The sequence below is a fragment of the Triticum aestivum genome, chromosome 5D (assembly GCF_018294505.1).
Source record: "Triticum aestivum cultivar Chinese Spring chromosome 5D, IWGSC CS RefSeq v2.1, whole genome shotgun sequence".
Classification (NCBI taxonomy): Eukaryota; Viridiplantae; Streptophyta; class Magnoliopsida; order Poales; family Poaceae; genus Triticum; species Triticum aestivum.
The window spans coordinates 37,527,610-37,548,635 of record NC_057808.1 but is presented as its reverse complement, the minus strand read 5'-3'; the positions used below and the strand labels follow the sequence as shown (position 1 = coordinate 37,548,635).

General features: G+C 40.7%; 1 protein-coding gene across 15 annotated transcripts; it reads left to right on the top strand.

The window, feature by feature from the left end:
* Nucleotides 1-292: 292 nt before the first annotated feature.
* LOC123119279 (nucleolar GTP-binding protein 1) lies at nucleotides 293-10,391 on the top strand. 15 transcript variants are annotated; one of them, XM_044539015.1, is made up of 8 exons: nucleotides 362-713; nucleotides 848-931; nucleotides 1,560-1,639; nucleotides 1,729-1,797; nucleotides 2,381-2,524; nucleotides 3,078-3,428; nucleotides 6,918-8,996; nucleotides 9,688-10,391. In XM_044539015.1, the coding sequence occupies exon 7, from the start codon at nucleotides 6,948-6,950 to the stop codon at nucleotides 8,952-8,954; it is 2,007 nt and encodes a 668-aa protein (XP_044394950.1). In that variant the 5' UTR covers nucleotides 362-713; nucleotides 848-931; nucleotides 1,560-1,639; nucleotides 1,729-1,797; nucleotides 2,381-2,524; nucleotides 3,078-3,428; nucleotides 6,918-6,947; the 3' UTR covers nucleotides 8,955-8,996; nucleotides 9,688-10,391. The 15 variants fall into 15 exon arrangements, 13 of the variants coding, with proteins under 13 accessions (XP_044394950.1, XP_044394955.1, XP_044394949.1 ...); XM_044539020.1 differs by lacking the exon at nucleotides 1,560-1,639; XM_044539014.1 differs by having other exon boundaries at nucleotides 1,729-2,524.
* The last annotated feature ends 10,635 nt before the right edge of the window (nucleotides 10,392-21,026 follow it).

Sequence of the window (21,026 nt, the reverse complement as noted above, 5' to 3'; positions counted from 1 at the left end):
AGTTTCCGGGATAGAGTCCAGATCAAATTACCAACCACGATCATATTTGTATGTTAACGGATTCTACCCGTCATGTCCCCGGAGCACGCGCTTGTGAGTAACGCGCCATAATAGAATGTACATTCCTCTAATTACGTAGATCAACATTAGGGCTGTAATCTAGCTATACAATCTCGCTCCTTTCAATCATCAGTGTACCCGGATAGCCTTTCGAATCTCTACTTCTAATGATCTCTACTCCTAATGAAGCAGTCGGTAGGATTACGTCCACGGCATGGTTTTTTTTGTCCCACCACTTTCGTCCGGTTTTTTTCCGTCCCCTCCTCGCTCTTGCACGCACGAAATAAATCTGTATCACCACGCACGAAACCGAGGCAATCCATACAAGGCCGCTCCCCTCGATCGCATCCATCATACAACCTCGCCGCCGCCAACGAGGTACGGGATCACCGCCGCCGAGCCGAGGCACGGATCGCAGCCGCCGAGCGATCTTCCTCAATCTTTTGTCTAGGGTTCCCCGCCTCCGCCGTCGATGGCGACGGCGCCATCCCGGAACCTCGGGGCAGGTCAGGACTCCAGGCAGGTCGTGCTTGTGTGGAGTCGCCGCACTCCGCACGCCGCTGCCGCCGCCGCTGACGCCGCCGCTGATCCCTACGGACGAAGCCGTCCAACGAACGGCCGCTGCAGGCGCCACAACAGCAGCTCGTTACCGAGTAAGTTCCCGCACCCAGCACGCACGTTGGCACCATGCTCTTGGTCAGCGGCTGCATGCTCCTCGGTTTCCCTTCCAAGATGAACACCATACGCTGCACCGGGTCACCCTCTTAATCACTTTCTCATGCTGCAGAATATCAGGGGCGCAGATGATGTACAGGATCATCTCGTCCATGCCATGGAACAAAGCCACCTGCTTGATTAGCTCCAAACAGAGGTAAGGCTTGATGCCCCGCTGGATCAACTATTTTTACAATATTGTTGTGACTTTGTAATGACTGTAGCCCATTTTTTCTTCATTGTTCTTTGGTCCTTTTTGGGAGATTCAACAAATTTCTTCCAAATTATCACAAATGGAGATGTTTGTCTGAACCATTATGTAAAAGAATTGAAATCACTGACATATTAAATTCAGCCATAATTGCATGAACGAGTGAGTGCTGAGTAGCAAAGCCAATTTTTGCCAGTTCAGATATCTAGCAACATAATAATAAGACCACTAAAACCAATAATGGTACTATATGTCTTACAAATTAATTTACCCGTACAACGGATTGAGGCAGTAGATTACAGAGGCCTGCATCATGATGGCCCTTTTCATGTCAGTTATCTTGGACCAGTAAAAGGTAACCGCATCTCTCTTACAATTTTTTGGACTATTAATATTTTCCCTGTCTCAGCCAACCAAAAGATACTTTCATGCAGCTATTTCTAATTTAATTTAAACCAAGATGACTTTCACCAGTCCCTTTTTTTTAGTTTTCATGCATTTATCAAGGCGCTACTTTGTTACTTGGAATGATAAAATAGCTACAATAGATATGCTGATTTTGTGTTTGAATCAGTGTGTACTGTTATGATGAGTGCCTCTTTTATTTGCCAAGCTCCAATGGCTTACCAAGATGTGGCTTTTTTCATTGACCAGGTAATTAAATTATGAATTTGAAAAAAGTGAAGGTGAGGTAGAGAATATTGGTCATGTCAAGAAATAATGCTTGTGTTGTTTTATTCCAGTCAATGTATTGTTTCTCCGGCTCGTGAACTGAGAGGACCTTCGTTCAAGTATTATGGAAGCTCAACCGGGTACTTTCGGAGTCGACTGATTAAAAGCTAGACACTGATTCTTTTTATTTCGTAATTTACTTTGTTGTGATCCCAACAATTTGTTTTTATTTCGAAATTGGTATTAATCTTGGCATAGGAAACTCGTATGCTGCTGTGACCATAATTTGAAGTGACATTGTGCTCAATCAACCATTATTTGGCTCCGCTGAACGTAATTGCAGGGTGTAAGCTCTTCTATTCTCGCAACAGTTAGTCCTAAAGGACCAAAGGTCCTTTAAATATGTTGAAATATTAATACAAATGTAGCATCAATGGCATTAAAATGGAATATGAAATCGGGTAATTCGATATTGGTGTATTTGTAGATAGGTTTCTCATCTGTGATTTTTTCGCATATAGTTTGCTGCTTTATAAACTTGTATAACTATGCACTGTTGTGATGTCGTTATGAAAGTCGTTTCTGGTGCAGATGAAGAACAGTTCCTAAATATCATCATTGCACCTAACAACAAAGTGCATTTCTCCGTTGATCTCTTCTTACATCACGAAGCATTTCTATGTTTCATATACATATTGATATATTTTATCTGTGCATTTGTAGGACTGAAGGTGCCTCCATATTTTGAAGTACTTAAATCCAGCGTGCAACAACCAATGTCATATCACGTGGTCAGCAGGGAAGGGTAGCATGGTGACAAGACAACCATCATCGGCAATGGACGACTGAGCAGAGGATTGGCTCAATGTAGGTTTGTAAGCCCGAATGCCATTTTTTGCACTTTCGTCAACTGTAACATATTTTTTCACTAGCACACTAGGACACAAGTAATTTGAACATAATACAGGTGATAAATGACTCCTAAAAACTGAAGTAGCCAGTTTATGTTTCTGGTGATATCACATACTTGACTTACATGATAACCAATATATATATTTAGAACAATGTTTCTTGGACTGCTTGAGCTAGGAGTACAAGGAATAAAGGGCATTCAGTTGCAGAAACATCAATTGCTTGATTTGTGTGTAAAATCTCTAATATTAAAGGGGAGTACCTAGGTCGTTTCACTTGTTTCATTAGTCCCATCGATCAAAGCCCCCCCACCCCCCCACCGATCCCCCTCCCAAAGGGCTTACCCAGGTCCACCCATGAAGTCTCTCAAAGCTTCACAAGTCAGCTGGCTTGGTTGATTCCTCTGGTTCTGCACTACACATACATTTTTCTAGATTTTTGCAGTTACTTTCTTTGGCTTATTTCATGTAACATGGAGATTTCTTGTAATTTTGTTTTGTTCATGAAGATGCAGAATCGAGAGGAGACCTAAACAAGCTTCCTCTCAGTTCAGAAAAAAAAAATCATTTCTGGCATAACCTGGTAATCCCACTCAAGGAGGAGCAGTATCACTTAACCTGTTCATATTACCCCCATATGAATTATCATCCTCAATGACCCCTCCAGGGAAGGATTCTGATCAAGAATCACTGTTGCTGGAGGTTCCTCGCAATGGACGGCACCGATAGGCAAAACTTCTTTGTTACCCACACCATCTCTACAATAAGAGGGCGTGCATATGGAAAAAGAAGGATATGATGATCTACTTATCGGCTCCTAGGAATGAAGGACTGTTTTTCTTTCTTTAAGTGCTTATCAGGTAAATATTTGTCCACATGGTAATAGAAATCATATGGTGTCAAGTGATGGGGAACTTTGCTGGTTTACTACATGATGGCTCGGGGCCATGCTTGATGCTCGTGCCATGGGACACATTACAAGCCCCCTCACACACCCTGACGAGAAGGGCGGCAAGACAACAACTGCTTGCTGATTTTTATTGTTGCATAAATATGCTTATTGTTACGGTGCTTGTCGCTGAGGTGGAGATGGAAAGAACCAATCTTAGTTTACAGTTGTGTGAGAATTATTAGTCTGCACATTGATTACTATTTTCTATCCTTTGGTGAAATGATCAAGCGCAAATTTCAAAAAGTGTTCCAGCTTTCCAAATTTGTTCACAAATTTATAAATTGTTCATGTTTTCAAATTTTGTACACAAATTGAAAAAATGTTCGTAAATTCCATAAATTTTGTTTGGGAGTTTGAAAAAATGCCCCCGTTCCAAAATTTGTTTGCAAATTTCAAAAAATGTTCATATTTACAAGTTTTGTTCGGAGTTTCAAAAAATGTTCCGTTTCCAAAATTGTTTGCAAATTTAAAAAAATGTTCGTTTTTGCAAATTTTGTTCTGGAGTTTCAAAAATGTTCGCATGCAAAAGTTGTTCGTGCTTCCAAATTTTATTTTGAAATTTGAAAAAAAATATGTTCAGTTTTTTGGGTAGTTTAGAAAATGTTTCTGTTCTAAAAAATATGTTCGTGTCTCCAAAATTCGTTTGCGTGTTGAAAAATGTTTGAGTTTTGTCAAAATTTGTAAAAAAATAATAATAATGTTCCCGTTCGATAAAACATTCACGTTTTGTTTTTGATAAAAAAAATTTTGTGTTCGAATTTTCAAAAATTGTTCAGAAATTAAAAACTGTTCCCATTTTCAAATTTTGTTCAGGGTTGAAGTTTTTTAAAATTGTCCAGAAATTTAGAAATGTTCCAGTTTTCAAATATTGTTCACAATTTATAAAATGTTTGCACTTTTCAAAATATTCTACATTTTGTTCGCGTTATTTAGAAAATGTACGGGTTTTAAAAAAAATGCCTTTGAAAAAACCACTATCAGGGGATCTTCGGTTCGATCCCTCATTGGGACTTTAGCTTTTGCGAATCCTTTACACTTTTGCCGCTGTCGACAGTTTCTTTTTGAGTTGCGCTGTTAATCTAACACAACACTTGGTCTAGCGCAGTGGCTATCACAACACGCTCATTACTACCGAGGTGGAGGTTATAATCCTAGCACTAGCACATTTTTTTCCCGCTGTTTTTCACCTCGCGGACGGCAAATGGGCCGGCCCAGGTGAGCCGCCCCTGTGCGGCACGTCGACTCTTTGACGCAAAAAGCGTCACATAGGAGATCTCGAGGCGGGGACGTCCTATGCGATGCATTTTGCATCGACTAGTCGGGCGTTCGCACAGGGTTGACGCACGACTGGGCCGGCCCACCAACCCGCTCTTTGTTTAGCTTCCTTTCGCGCGCGACAAAAAAGCTGAAAATTATGAAGTGCACACCACAACACACTATAACCGCGAACCATTAGCCACTACACCACACACCATGAAGTGCACACAAAGGTGCAGATATATATAAGAACAGACATCAGCGTTGATATTTGGAAAACATTTTGAACCCATTTCGAAAATTGTGAGCAGTTTTCAAATGCCGCATTTTTTTGGAAAACTGAAGATGTTTTGTAATTCTGATTTGAAAATGAAACACGAACGAAATAATATTTTAAAAGTGAAATATTTTCGAAAATCGGGAACTTTTTTTGTAATGGGAACATTTTTTGAAATTCCAAGACAAAATTTGAAAACATGAACATATTTTGAAAAATGTGAAAACAAGAACATTTTTTGAAATTGGTGAACAAAATTTTGAAATTGAACAATTTCAAAACTCCCGAAAAAATGAAAACATGCACATTTTTGAAATTCGCGAACAATTTTCCAAAACGGGAATATGTTTTCAACTGCCCGATTTTTTTTTGAAAATTATGAACAAAAAATTGAAATAGAAAAATTTCGAAACTCCTGAACAAAATGAAAATGTGCACATTTTTGAAATTTGCGAACAATTTTTCAAAACGGGAACATGTTTTGAACCGCCCGAACATTTTTCGAAATTTGTGAACAAAAATTTGAAACTGAACAATTTCAAAACTCAAAAATGAAACTGTGCACATTTTTTGAAATTTGCGAACAAATTATTTAAAACGGGAACATGTTTTGAACCGCCTGAACATTTTTTATAATTTGTGAACAAAATATTAAAAAGAGGAATATTTTTTAAACTCCGAACAAAATTTAAAAGCACGAACATTTTTTGAATCTATGAACAAAATTTAAATACGGGAACATTTTTTGAAATTCTGAACAAGATTTGAAAAACCGACCATTTTTTAAACTCCCAAACAAAATTTCAAAACGGGAAGATTTTTTTAAAAAGTGAACATTTTTTGAACATGTGAATTTTTCTTGAAACCGGAAACGTGTTTTGAAACAACCGACCAAAAATTGAAAACGCAAACAATTTTCTGAAACTCTGGAACAAAATTTGGAAACACGAACAAATTTTTGAAAATCGAACATTTTTTGAAAATATGAACATTTTATGAAAAAGAGAACATTTTTTAAAAAGGAAAGCAAAAAAGAAAATAGAAAAAGAAACATTAAACAAAAAAAGAAAATAAAAATGAAACAGAAACAGAAAAAGAAAAAGAAATGAAAATAAAAAAAGGTTCAGGAACCTTCTAGAAGGTTCCCAAAACCAGAAAAAACCGGCTGGGAACCCTCAGAAAGTTCCCAAAACCGGGGCGTGAAATATTTACGTGATGGGCCGGCGCAAATCGCTCGCTCGGGTCGCTCGTACGGGCGTTTGCTCGACAGTTTGACGCAGAGTCATATCGAGGCCGGCTACTACCGCCTGCTGAGGCGAGGCCTCTATGTCTGATGCGCTGGTGACACGCGTCGGCCCAATACAAACCCTATTTTGCAGGTCGCACGCCACACAACGAACGAGCTGCTCCCAGGCCGCCGCCGACGCCTGGACTCGACCGGCGACCGCTTCCCCAGTACAAACCCTATTTTGAGTGGCTGGCTGCTGCTCCTTGCTACCCCCTTGCTGTGCTTGGCTGCTCGCTTGAATGCTTGTGCTGCCGTATCGGTGTTTTTTTTAGGGTATATATGCTTTTCCTTTCTGGTTGTGATGCCAAATGATTAGATTTGTGCTTCAACTATGTCTAACCATCAACAAAGAAACTGGGGTTATCCTTTTGTCCAATAAGTATTTTTTAAATCAAAGTTTTCCTCGTGTGTAACAAGGATTCACTGATAATGCTGTGCTTTCGGAAATGATTGCTATGTTCTTTCGGAAATTGTGCTGTCTTGCATTTGTTTTGCACCTGTCTTTTCTTCTGCATTAGTTTCTTCACCGGTTTATCTGCATCGGATTGACATGACATTTGTTTGTATTATTACAGGAATAAGTAGCCAAGCTTTACAGTGGCGAAATGGTGCAGTATAATTTCAAGAAAATCACTGTTGTCCCTCCCAGGAAGGACTTCATTGACATAATCTTGTCCCGCACTCAGAGGCAAACGCCAACTGTTGTCCACAAGGGCTATGCTATCAACCGCATTCGCCAGTTCTATATGCGCAAGGTTCGCTACACTCAGCAGAACTTCTACGAAAAGCTGTCCACCATCATCGATGAGTTCCCCCGACTGGATGACATCCACCCTTTCTATGGCGATCTCCTTCATGTGCTCTACAACAAGGACCACTACAAACTTGCCTTGGGCCAGATCAATACGGCTAGAAATATCATTGCAAAGATCTCCAAGGACTATTTGAGGCTGCTCAAGTATGGAGACACCCTGTACCGGTGCAAGTGCCTCAAGGTTGCTGCACTAGGTCGCATGTGTACTGTTCTGAAGCGCATCAGTCCTAGTTTGGCATACCTGGAGCAGATCAGGCAGCACATGGCCAGGCTTCCATCAATTGACCCAAACACCCGTACTATCTTGATTTGCGGCTATCCAAATGTTGGGAAGAGCTCTTTCATGAACAAGGTTACAAGGGCTGATGTGGACGTACAGCCTTATGCTTTCACAACAAAATCCCTTTTCGTTGGCCATGCAGATTACAAGTATCTGCGGTACCAAGTGATTGACACTCCGGGGATCCTTGATCGGCCTTTTGAGGACAGGAACATCATAGAAATGTGCAGTATCACCGCTCTTGCCCACTTGAGGGCTGTTGTGCTGTTCTTCTTGGACATCTCTGGTTCTTGTGGGTACACTATTGCTCAGCAAGCTGCACTCTTCCACAGTATAAAATCCTTGTTCATGAATAAGCCTCTAGTCATTGTGTGCAACAAGACTGATTTGCAGCCGCTTGACGGGCTTTCTGAAGAGGACATGAAGCTGGTAATGGAGATGAAGTCAGAGGCTATGAAGACTATACCTCAAGGTGGAGATCCTAGTGAAGAGGGTGTTTTGTTGACTATGAGTGCTTTAACAGATGAGGGTGTGATGGCTGTTAAAAATGCTGCATGTGAGAGGCTTCTTGAGCAGAGGGTGGAGATCAAGATGAAATCAAAGAAGATCAATGACTGCTTAAATAGGTTTCATGTTGCTATGCCCAAGCCTCGTGACAACAGAGATAGGCCTACTTGCATTCCTCAGGCTGTTCTTGAAGCTCAAGCAATTGCTGCTGCAAAGGAAAAGAAGAAACTTGAGAGGGACCTTGAGAATGAGAATGGAGGTGCTGGTGTCTATTCCGCCAGTCTCAAGAAGCATTACTTATTGGCCAATGATGAATGGAAGGAAGATATTCTCCCTGAGATATTGGATGGGCATAATGTTGCTGATTTCCTGGATCCGGATATCTTGGAAAGGTGTGAAGAACTGGAAAGGGAGGAGGGTCTTCGTCTTGAAGAAGAAGCTGCTCAGGATGCTTTCATGGTTGATGGCCATGACGAGTTAACTGAAGAACAGCGTGAGATATTGGGTAAGATTAGGAAGAAGAAGGCAATGTTCATCCAAGAGCATAGGATGAAGAAGAGTACTGCAGAGAGCCGGCCTATTGTTCCAAGGAAGCATGACAAAGATAGGAAATTCACAACCAAGAGATTGGGCAGACAACTCACATCTATGGGCGTTGATCCTACTGCGGCTGTGAACCGACTTCGCAGCCAGTCAAGAGGCCGTAAGCGTGAGAGGTCACTGAGCAGAGCTGATGGTGACGCTATGGACGTTGATGGCCAGCATTCCGACAAGAAACTGCGTACAAGGTCGAGGTCCAGGTCCAAGTCACGACCAATTGAAGAGGTTGTGCCAGGTGAAGGACTCAGGGACACTGCTCAAAAGAAGAAGGCCATCAAGAAATCAAGGGACTCTGTGAAGAACAGGAACAAGGAGGCTCGCCGTGGAGAGGCTGACCGCGTCATCCCCACCTTAAAACCGAAGCATCTCTTCTCTGGGAAACGAGGCATTGGAAAGACCAGCAGGCGATAAGCCAGCCAATCTGGACATTGCTGCTTGCGATCACTGGATCAGGTGCGGAACCTGTGCTTCACATGATTTCCACCTAGTTAACAAATCTTATTCTGTGCTATGATAATAAACTACTGTTTCTTTTTCATAGGGATAGGGTTGTTAAATCTTGACATTATGCTGATTTTTTTGAACTAGATGCAAATGTTAGAACCAGCACCGTTGTTGTAGTCAATTGGTTGTTCTGTAGTAAGCTGAGAGTGGTCTACATATCATACTGCACTCTCAAATTGGATTAGTCATTTTCTTGATAATAATAAAAAAGCACTGCTATCACAAACTGGTCATTGGCGATGCAAGCACTGTAGATCTTTATAGAAGGGCTTGTGAAGTATTGCTTGAGCTACATCCACATTTTTTTTCTTATTATATATAGCGTATCAGCTTAACCCTTCAATTTTTTTCCATATGGATGTTGTTGATCAAAATCATGCTGATTTTGTAAATTGAATGCAAATGTTAGAACCAGCACTGCTCATCTAGTCAATTGGTTGTGCTGTAGTGAGCTGAGAGTAGTTTGCATATCGTGCTCCACTCAAATTTGATTAGTGGATTTCTCAATAATAAATATTTAATACATAAAAGCACCGTAGCCAAAAACTGGCGATTGGTGATGCAAGCACTGTTTGGAAGGGCTTGTGATCCACATATGTTTATTGTATGTTGAAGCTCAACTCTTGATTCTCTCCTGCAGGAAGTACAGGATCACTGGTATTTTTGGTGCTGGGTATCTATGGGGGAGGCTTGAGCACACCAAGCTGGCAGGAGATACTACTAGTATCTACATTTTCATTTTTGTCTGTTACGCGTTGTCCTCATTTGTTAGATTATGCCGATCGTTGCCGAAGTGTATGGTACCTTTGGTTTATTCCGCGCTAGTGTGGAGTAGACTCAAATTTTGTTTGATGATGTTCGAACGGGCCGCTTGTTTTATACTCCCTCTGTAAACTAATATAAGAGCGTTTAGATCACTATTTTAGTATTCTAAATGCTCTTATATTAGTTTACGGAGGAAGTACTTTTTATACTGAAGTGTGTAGGTGCTGTGATGTTTCAGTTGGTGTTTCTAGGCATTCAGAGATTATAAGGTTAGACTCTGCCCTGTTGCACTTGAGGTCTGGAACGTGTGAGTTTGAGTAATTTCAGTAGGTACTCCGCTCCTGCAAGCAGTTGCGGTGTAGTATTTTCTGGTGCCAGCGCTTGCCCTTGATGTGAATCTTTCAGGTTAACTTTGAAGAACACGTTTCTTTTCTCATCTTGAAGGTCTTGCTGCTGGGCAGTGTCCCTAGGTAACTGCGAGGCTGTAGTCTTATGCTTGGGCTTTTTCTTCATTTTTTGAGAAATATACTTGCTGTTTGTTTGGCGCTTGTAACCTTAAGCTGGATGTTTCGACTGGGTGTGTTCCAACGGAGGTATTGATGTTACAGTCCTTACACCGATGTACTCTTTTTAGCTTCATATAAAGCTCTGCTCCTCTCCTGCCTTATCTCTCGAAGAATGCTGTTTGTTCTCTCTGCTAGTATTGTGGTCCAACTGGTTGCGGGTTTTTACCGCAGATGAGTTGGTTTGTTTCGTTGCGAAAAGAGACAACTTTTTGCATAATTCACTGATGCATGATTAAAAAAGGACAACTTTTTCCCATAATTCAGCTAGATGAAAAACAATTGCTTCCTCTTATAACTTCCAAACAAACAAACAAAAATATGCAAGTTATGCAAATATGAACCTTACTATGGTTATCTAGTGCTTGAGCATTACATGTTAGCTATGCATATTTTCAAGTCTTAATGTATGTAAGATACATGGAGCTTCCTTAAGTTTCTTTCTGACTCTGTAATGTAAACTACTTACTCTGTAACAACAGATTGTATATTTCTTATATCATACCCTTTACATATGCAGCAGATAATGGAGGTTCGTTCATGTCGTCATGCTAGCAAAGTCGTCGCTAATTCCTTCTCTTGCTTGTTCTTGCCCATCTTTTCCCTTTCCAGAATCTTATCCTCACAAATGGCACCAGCATACCTCCTTTGAGATCATCAGCATGTGAATTCTTGTCAATACACTTTTGCAACTTGATATAATATTTCAAGTCTTTTATCTGCAGGGGATTATATTGGGCATTACCGAATGATACTAAAACTTCTCCCTCTCAAAGCTATAGCTTTTGTAAGAAACAACAATAGGAATTATAAGCACCTGTTCTTCCAGGTCAAGAATCGTATCGTCCTTCAGCTTCAACTGTGCTCTCTCATCATCCAGTTATATATAAATTACATTAGATACAAAGATAAAAAAAGATATATATATATATATATAGCTTATTAAGGAAATCGACACAATTAATACGTCAGCTGATTCACCGTCAATGGTTGCATTTCTTCAGTTCTTGTATTCAATCATGCATACCAAGAAAAGTCATGCATGCTAGTACTTGATTTTCGGATAGCACGCGTGGAATTGGAATATACAAGAATGCTTGAGCTACTGGTCCATGTATCTCATTATATAAATGAATATGAGATCTGACTTGGTAAGGATGTCATGGAGGCACATCCACATAATAAATAATCTAAGCAAAATGATGAGCTACCATTGCTGAAAAGAAGGGATATATTTGAAAACGAGATAACAGACACGTTATCTGGGTACTATTCCTATTTGAAAACGAGATAACAAATTGTGGACTAACGGCCTGTTCGGAATCTCTCCCGTCCGCCCCACTCCGCGGAGCTCCAGGAGCTCGGTTTGAGCTACTCCGTGGAAATAAGCTGCAGTTTCCTCCGCTCCGGGAGCGCAGTCCAGGGAGCGGAGAGGAACCGAACAGGCCTTAAATGTAACAAACTGCGGACTATCTATATTTACGTACACATCAAAATCAGCCCCCCGGCATATTCTCGGGCCACACGCATGCGCATGCGTACATGGCCTTCCGTTTCCGATCCCTTTTGAGCTAGCCGAACCTTCTTCCTCGCCAGTGGCATCACATCGGTGCAATACGACCGGGACATTGTGGAGAGTTGAAAACGCGCATGCGCCTTGGCCTACAAATAATCCTGCCCCGTCGCTAGCACACCAAGAGATCGTTGAGAAACCGAGAGTACAGTCTGAATAAGAGCCCTCGTTAGAAACAACATCAGCAAAAAAATTAGGATAACTATTATGTTGCCTCCCAACAAGCGCTATTGTTTTGCGCCCCTAACTATGTGTAAGGCATTAATTCAAGTATCATCATCCTTCACATCCAACTCCTCAATTACACATACATGCTTCCTAGGAGGTTTAGCATTTTTTTAATAATCACACTCTTAGGGACCAAATTGAGGAATTTAATTTCATAAATAGGTTCTTTATTATACAATGAACTTGGGGTGCACACTAATCATTTTAAGATCTTCGTTTCCCTTACTATATGTGGCACCTTTATTCTTAGGAACATACATAGACTTGGAATTCTTATTAGGAGGAATTCTCCCAATAGTTTTAACACAAGAAAAAGCGGAACCCAAATTATTAATAATTCCCGTCAACTTATCAATTCTAGCAGGACTTTTTTCTACTTTTTCATTAACTATCGGTTCCTTTTCCTTTAATATCTTTAACATAGTTCTATCTTTGAACCAAATTGAGTAATTTTATGGACCTTTTTGTCTAGATTCTCAATATGTTCTATAGTGGGCATTTTATTTTCAATAGCTTCTAACCTCCGCATAACATATTCCAAAGTCAATGGCGTTTCATTAATAGTAAGAGGTGGTGATCCTACCAAATTTCCCATAGCATTGAAAGCACCATTAGGGTGACTACTCAAGAAATTTCCTCTGGTAATAGTGTCATGCACAAATCTATACCAAGTAGTAACATCCATATACAAATTGCGAAGAAGAACGGTAGTGGATTGCTTACGAGCTAATCTGTTTTGAGCATTGCAAATATTATACCAAGCATCTTTTAAACTTTCTTCTCCCCTTTGTTTAAAATTTAGAACTTCATTTTCAGGAGTACAAGCAACAAGTGAAGAACTAGCCATAGTGGCAAAACAAGCAAACGAGCAGACTAACAAAGCAAAATATTTTTGTGTTTTTGATTTTTACAAGAAGTGGAGGGCGATGAAAAAGAGAGGCGAATAAAAAGGTAGATGACAGTTTGAGTGAAGGTACTTGTAGTGATTTGGATTATGTCTACCCGACAATGGCTTCAGAAATTGTTTCTGCTACTTGTGAGCTGCGTTGGGATTTTCCTCGAAGAGTAAGGGTGGAGCAGTACAGTAGAGATAAATATTTTTCTCAGTGAGAATCAAAGTTATCAAACCAATAGGAGAATCACTCAAAACCTAGTGAACAACACCTGCACACACAAAAGGTGAAGGAAATATGCCTTAGAGGCAATAATAAAGTTGTTATTTATATTTCCTTATATCATGATAAATGTTTATTATTCATGCTAGATTTGTATTAACCGGAAACTTAGTACATGTGTGAATACATAGACAAACAGAGTGTCACTAGTATGCCTCTACTTAACTAGCTCGTTGAATCAAAGATGGTTAAGTTTCCTAGCCATAGACATGAGTTGTCATTTGATTAACGGGATCACATCATTAGAGAATGATGTGATTGACTTGACCCATTCCGTTAGCTTAGCACTTGATCGTTTAGTATATTGCTATTGCTTTCTTCATGACTTATACATGTTCCTATGACTATGAGATTATGCAACTCCCGAATACCGGAGGAACACTTAGTGTGATACCAAACGTCACAACGTAACTGGGTGATTATAAAGGTGCTCTACAGGCGTCTCCGATGGTACTTGTTGAGTTGGCATAGATCGAGATTAGGGTTTGTCATTCCGATTGTCGGAGAGGTATCTCTGGGCCCTCTCGGTAATGCACATGACTATAAGCCTTGCAAGCAATGTGACTAATGAGTTAGTTGCGGGATGATGCATTATGGAACGAGTAAAGAGACTTGCCGGTAACGAGATTGAACTAGGTATTGAGATACCGACGATCGAATCTCGGGCAAGTAACATACCGATGACAAAGGGAACAACGTATATCGTTATGCGGTTTGACCGATAAAGATCTTCGTAGAATATGTGGGAGCCAATATGAACATCCAGGTTCCGCTATTGTTTATTGACCGGAGATGAGTCTCGGTCATGTCTACATAGTTCTCGAACCCGTATGGTCCGCACGCTTAACGTTCAGTGACAATCGATATTATGAGTTTATGTGTTTTGATGTACCGAAGATAGTTTGGAGTCCCGGATGTGATCACGGACATGACGACGAGTCTTGAAACGGTCGAGACATAAAAATTGATATATTGGATGACTATATTCGGACACCGGATGAGTTCCGGGGGTCACCGGATAATTGTCGGAGTGCCGGGGGGTTATCGGAAACCCCGGGGGGACTAATGGGCCAACATGGTCCTTGTGTGTGTGAGAGAGAGAGGAGGGGGCCATAGGGCTGGCCGCGCCCCCCCCCCCCTGAGGAGTCTGAATTTGACAAGGAGGGGGGGCGCCCCCTCTTTCCCTCCCTCTCTCCCTCTCCTTCCTTCCCCCTTCCTCCTCCTAGTTGGACTAGAGAAGGGGGAGTCCTACTCCTACTAGGAGGAAGACTCCTCCCCTCCTTGGCGCGCCCCAAGGGCCGGCGGGCCTCCCCCTTGCTCCTTTATATACGGGGGCAGGGGCACCCTAGAACACAACAACAGACATTGTCTTAGCCGTGTGTTGTGCCCCCCTCCACCATAATCCACCTCAGTCATATAGTTGCAGTGCTTAGGCAAAGCCCTGCACCGGTAGCTTCATCATCACCGTCATCACGCCGTCGTGCTGACAAAGTTCTCCCTCGACACTCAGCTGGATCGAGAGTTCGTGGGACGTCACCGAGCCGAACATGTGCAGATCGCGGAGGTGTTGTACTTTCAGTACTAGGATCGGTCGGATCGTGAAGACGTACGACTACATCAACCGCGTTGTCATAATGCTTCCGCTTACGGTCTACGAGGGTACATGGACTACACTCTCCCCTCTCGTTGCTATGCATCACCATGATCTTGCGTGTGCGTAGGATTTTTTTTGAAATTACTGCGTTCCCCAACAGTGGCATCAGAGCCAGTTTTATGTGTAGATGTTATATGCACGAGTAGAACACAAGTGAGTTGTGGGCGATAATAGTCATACTGCTTACCAGTGATACGTCTCCAATGTATCTATATTTTTTGATTGCTCCATGCTATATTATCTACTGTTTTGGACATTATTGGGCTTTATTATTCACTTTTATATTATTTTTGGGACTAACCTATTAACCGGAGGCCCAGCCCAGAATTGCTGTTTTTTGCCTATTTCAGAGTTTCGCAGAAAAGGAATATCAAACGGAGTCCAAACGGAATGAAACCTTCGGGAACGTGATTTTTAGGAAGAATATGATCTAGGAGACTTGGACCCTACGTCAAGAAACAAAAGAGGAGGCCACGAGATAGGGGGGCGCGCCCTCCACCCTCGTGGGCCCCCTGTTGCTCCACCGACGTACTCCTTCCTCCTATATATACCTACGTACCCCCAAACGATCAGATACGGAGCCAAAAACCTAATTCCACCGCCGCAACCTTCTGTACCCACGAGATCCCATCTTGGGGCCTGTTCCGGAGCTCTGCCGGAGGGGGCATCAATCACGGAGGACTTCTACATCAACACCATAGCCCCTCCGATGAAGTGTGAGTAGTTTACCTCAGACCTTCGGGTCCATAGTTAGTAGCTAGATGGCTTCTTCTCTCTTTTTGGATCTCAATACAATGTTCTCCCCCTCTCTCGTGGAGATCTATTCGATGTAATCTTCTTTTTGCGGTGTGTTTGTTGAGACCGATGAATTGTGGGTTTATGATCAAGTTTATCTATGAACAATATTTGAATCTTCTCTGAATTCTTTTATGTATGATTGGTTATCTTTGCAAGTCTCTTCGAATTATCAGTTTGGTTTGGCCTACTAGATTGATCTTTCTTGCAATGGGAGAAGTGCTTAGCTTTGGGTTCAATCTTGCGGTGTCCTTTCCCAGTGACAGTAGGGGCAGCAAGGCACGTATTGTATTGTTGCCATCGAGGATAACAAGATGGGGTTTTTATAATATTGCATGAATTTATCCCTCTACATCATGTCATCTTGCTTAAGGCGTTACTCTGTTTTCATGAACTTAATACTCTAGATGCATGCTGGATAGCGGTCGATGAGTGGAGTAATAGTAGTAGATGCAGGCAGGAGTCGGTCTACTTGTCTCGGACGTGATGCCTATATACATGATCATACCTAGATATTCTCATAACTATGCTCAATTCTGTCAATTGCTCAACAGTAATTCGTTCACCCACCGTAAAATACTTATGCTCTTGAGAGAAGCCACTAGTGAAACCTATGGCCCCCGGGTCTATCTTCATCATATTAATCTTCCAACACTTAGTTATTTCCTTTGCTTTTTACTTTGCTTTTATTTTACTTTGCATCTTTATCACAAAAATACCAAAAATATTGTCCTATCATATCTATCAGATCTCACTCTCGTAAGTGACCGTGAAGGGATTGACAACCCCTTATCGCGTTGGTTGCGAGGATTTATTTGTTTTGTGTAGGTGTGAGGGACTCGCGCGTAGCCTCCTACTGGATTGATACCTTGGTTCTCAAAAACTGAGGGAAATACTTACGCTACTTTGTTGCATCACCCTTTCCTCTTCAAGGGAAAACCAACACAGTGCTCAAGAGGTAGCAAGAAGGATTTCTGGCACCGTTGCCGGGGAGGTCTATGCAAAAGTCAACATACCAAGTACCCATCACAATCCCTTATCTCCCGCATTACATTATTTGCCATTTGCCTCTCGTTTTCCTCTCCCCCACTTCACCCTTGCCGTTTTATTTGCCCTCTCTTTTTCGTTCGCCTCTTTTCCGTTTGCTTGTCGTTATGGCTAGTCCTCTATCTTCTCCGCTGTCTCCCGAGAATGAAGTTCTAAATTTTAAACAAAGGGAGGGAGAAAATCTAAAAGACGCTTGGTATAGAATTTGCAATGCTCAAAATAGATTTGCCAGGAAGCAATCTACTTCCGTTCTTCTCCGCAATTTTTATGTAGGCGCTAATCCTTGGTATAGATATATTCTTGATACCATTACCGGAGGGAATTTCTTGGGTAGCCATACTTTTGACTCTTATAATGCTATGATATATTTATTTGGCTCACCACTTCTTTTGGTTAATGGAACTATGTTAACTTTGGAGCATGTAATGCAAAGACATGAAATTATTGAAAATAAGATTGCCACCGTAGAGTTAATTGAAAATTTGGATAAAAAGATCCACAACTGAATCAATCAATATGGGTCTAAAGTAGGAGTCACTTTGAAAAATATTAAAGAGAAGGAACCCATAGTTAATGAGAAAATAAATCAGGATTCCACAAGAATCGATAAACTTGAGGATATCATTACCAACTTGGGAACTGCTTTTTCTTCCTTAAAGAATACCCCAAGTCCTCCTACTAAAATTGCCAAGCTTATGTATGTTCCTAAAAATAAGGGTGAATCCTCTAGCAAGGAAACTACGGATCTCAAATATATAAGTATTCATCCCAATCTTTTTGCTATCATTAAGGAACCATTTGGTACAAATGAATTTTTCGATCTTGTGCCTAAAAGTTTGATAATTACTAAAAAGAAAGAAATTCCTAAGGATGATAGATGTCTCATTGAAGAATTGCCTACCAAAGATGGCAATACCTAGATCTATCCTTGCTTTTATGCCTAGCTAGGGGCGTTAAACGATAGCGCTTGTTGCGAGGCAACCCAATTTTTTTTATTTTTGTTTGCTTTTTGCTTATGTTTAGGAATAAATATTTGTTATAGCCTCTGGTTAGATGTTTTTTTTATGTTTTGATTAGTGTTTGTGCCAAGTTAAACCTATAGGATCTTCTTGGATGATAGTTATTTGATCTTGCTGTAATTTCCAAAAACTTTCTGTTCCCGAAAATAATTGTTAAAAATCACCAGAACGTGATAAAATAGTGATTCCAATTGATTCTGATCAATGAACAAATTTTCTAGGTCGTCCTATTTTGGATGATTTTTTGGAGTTCCAGAAGTTTGCGTTAGTTACAGATTACTACAGACTGTTCTGTTTTTTGACAGATTCTGTTTTTCGTGTGTTGTTTGCTTATTTTGATGAATCTATGGCTAGTAAAATAGTTTATAAACCATAGAGAAGTTGGAATACAGTAGGTTTAACACCAATATAAATAAAGAATGAGTTCATTACAGTACCTTGAAGTGGTCTTTTGTTTTCTTTCGCTAACGGAGCTCACAAGATTTTCTGTTAAGTTTTGTGTTGTGAAGTTTTCAAGTTTTGGGTGAAAGATTTGATGGTTTATGGAACAAGGAGTGGCAAGAGCCTAATCTTGGGGATGCCCATGGTACCCCCAAGATAATCTAAGGACACCATAAAGCCAAAGCTTGGGGATGCCCCGGAAGGCATCCCCTCTTTCGTCTACTTCCATCAGTAACTTTACTTGGAGCTATATTTTTATTCATCACATGATATGTGTTTTGCTTGGAGCGTCTTGTATGATATGAGTCTTTGCTTTTTTAGTTTACCACAATCATCCTTGATGTACACACCTTTTGAGAGAGCCATACATGATTTGGAATTTGTTAGAATACTCTATGTGCTTCGCTTATATCTTTTGAGTTATATAGTTTTGCTCTAGTACTTCACTTATATCTTTTAGAGCACGGTGGTGGATTTGTTTTATAGAAACTATTGATCTCTCATGATTCACTTAGATTATTTTGAGAGTCTTAAATAGCATGGTAATTTGCTTAAATAATCCTAATATGCTTGGTATTCAAGATTAGTAAAAACTTTCTTATCAGTGTGTTGAATACTATGAAAAGTTTGATGCTTGATAATTGTTTTGAGATATAAAGATGGTGATATTAGAGTCATGCTAGTTGAGTAGATGTGAATTTGAGAAATACTTGTGTTAAAGTTTGTGATTCCCGTAGCATGCACGTATGGTGAACCGTTATGTGATGAAGTCGGAGCATGATTTATTTATTGATTGTCTTCCTTATGAGTGCCGGTCGGGGACGAGCGATGGTCTTTTCCTACCAATCTATCCCCCTAGGAGCATGCGCGTAATACTTTGCTTTGATAACTTGTAGATTTTTGCAATAAGTATATGAGTTCTTTATGACTAATGTTGAGTCCATGGATCATACGCACTTTCTTCCTTCCACTATTGCTAGCCTCTCTAATACCGCACACTTTTCGCCGGTATCATACACCCACCATAAACCTCCCTCAAAACAGCCACCATACCTACCTATCATGGCATTTCCATAGCCATTCCGAGATATATTGCCATGCAACTTTCCACCGTTCCGTTTATTATGACACGCTCCATCATTGTCATATTGCTTAGCATGATCATGTAGTTGACATCGTATTTGTGGCAAAGCCACCGTTCATAATTCTTTCATACATGTCGCTCTTGATTCATTGCATATCCCGGTACACCGCCGGAGGCATTCATATAGAGTCATATTTTGTTCTAAGTATCGAGTTGTAATTGTTGAGTTGTAAGAAAATAAAGTGTGATGATCTTCATTTTTAGAGCATTGTCCCAAGTGAGGAAAAGGATGATGGAGACCATGATTCCCCCACAAGTCGGGATGAGACTCCGGACGAAAAAAAAAGAAAAAAAAGAGGCCATAAAAAAAAGAAGAAAAGGCCCAAATAAAAAAAAGAGAGAAAAAGAGAGAAGGGACAATGTTACTATCCTTTTACCACACTTGTGCTTCAAAGTAGCACCATGATATTCATGATAGAGAGTCTCTCATTTTGTCACTTTCATATACTAGTGGGAATTTTTCATTATAGAACTTGGCTTGTATATTCCAATGATGGGCTTCCTCAAAATGCCCTAGGTCTTCGTGAGCAAGCGAGTTGGATGCACACCCACTTAGTTTCTTTTGTTGAGCTTTCATATACTTATAGCTCTAGTGCATCCGTTGCATGTCAATCCCTACTCACTCACATTGATATCTATTGATGGGCATCTCCATAGCCCGTTGATACGCCTAGTTGATGTGAGACTATCTTCTCCATTTTTGTCTTCTCCACAACCACCATTCTATTCCATATATAGTGCTATGTCCATGGCTCACGCTCATGTATTGCGTGAAGATTGAAAAAGTTTGAGAATGTCAAAAGTATGAAACAATTGCTTGGCTTGTCATCGGGGTTGTGCATGATTTAAATACTTTGTGTGGTGAAGATAGAGCATAGTCAGACTATATGATTTTGTAGGGATAACTTTCTTTGGCCATGTTATTTTAAGAAGACATGATTGCTTTGTTGGTATGCTTGAAGTATTATTATTTTTATGTCAATATTAAACTTTTGTCTTGAATATTTCGGACCTGAATATTCATACCACAATTAAGAAGAATTATATTGAAATTATGCCAAGTAGCACTCCGCATCAAAAATTCTGTTTTTATCATTTACCTACTCGAGGACGAGCAGGAATTAAGCTTGGGGATGCTTGATACGTCTCCAACGTATCTATAATTTTTTATTGCTCCATGCTATATTATCTACTGTTTTGGACATTATTGGGCTTTATTATTCACTTTTATATTATTTTTGGGACTAACCTATTAACCGGAGGCCCAGCCCAGAATTGCTGTTTTTTGCCTTTTCAGAGTTTCGCAGAAAAGGAATATCAAACGGAGTTCAAATGGAATGAAACCTTCGGGAACGTGATTTTTAGGAAGAATATGATCCAGGAGACTTGGACCCTACGTCAAGAAACAAAAGAGGAGGCCACAAGGTAGGGGGGCGCCTACCCCCCCAGGGCGCGCCCTCCACCCTCGTGGGCCCCCTGTTGCTCCACCGACATACTCCTTCCTCCTATATATACCTACGTACCCCCAAACGATCAGATACTAAGCCAAAAACCTAATTCCACCGCCGCAACCTT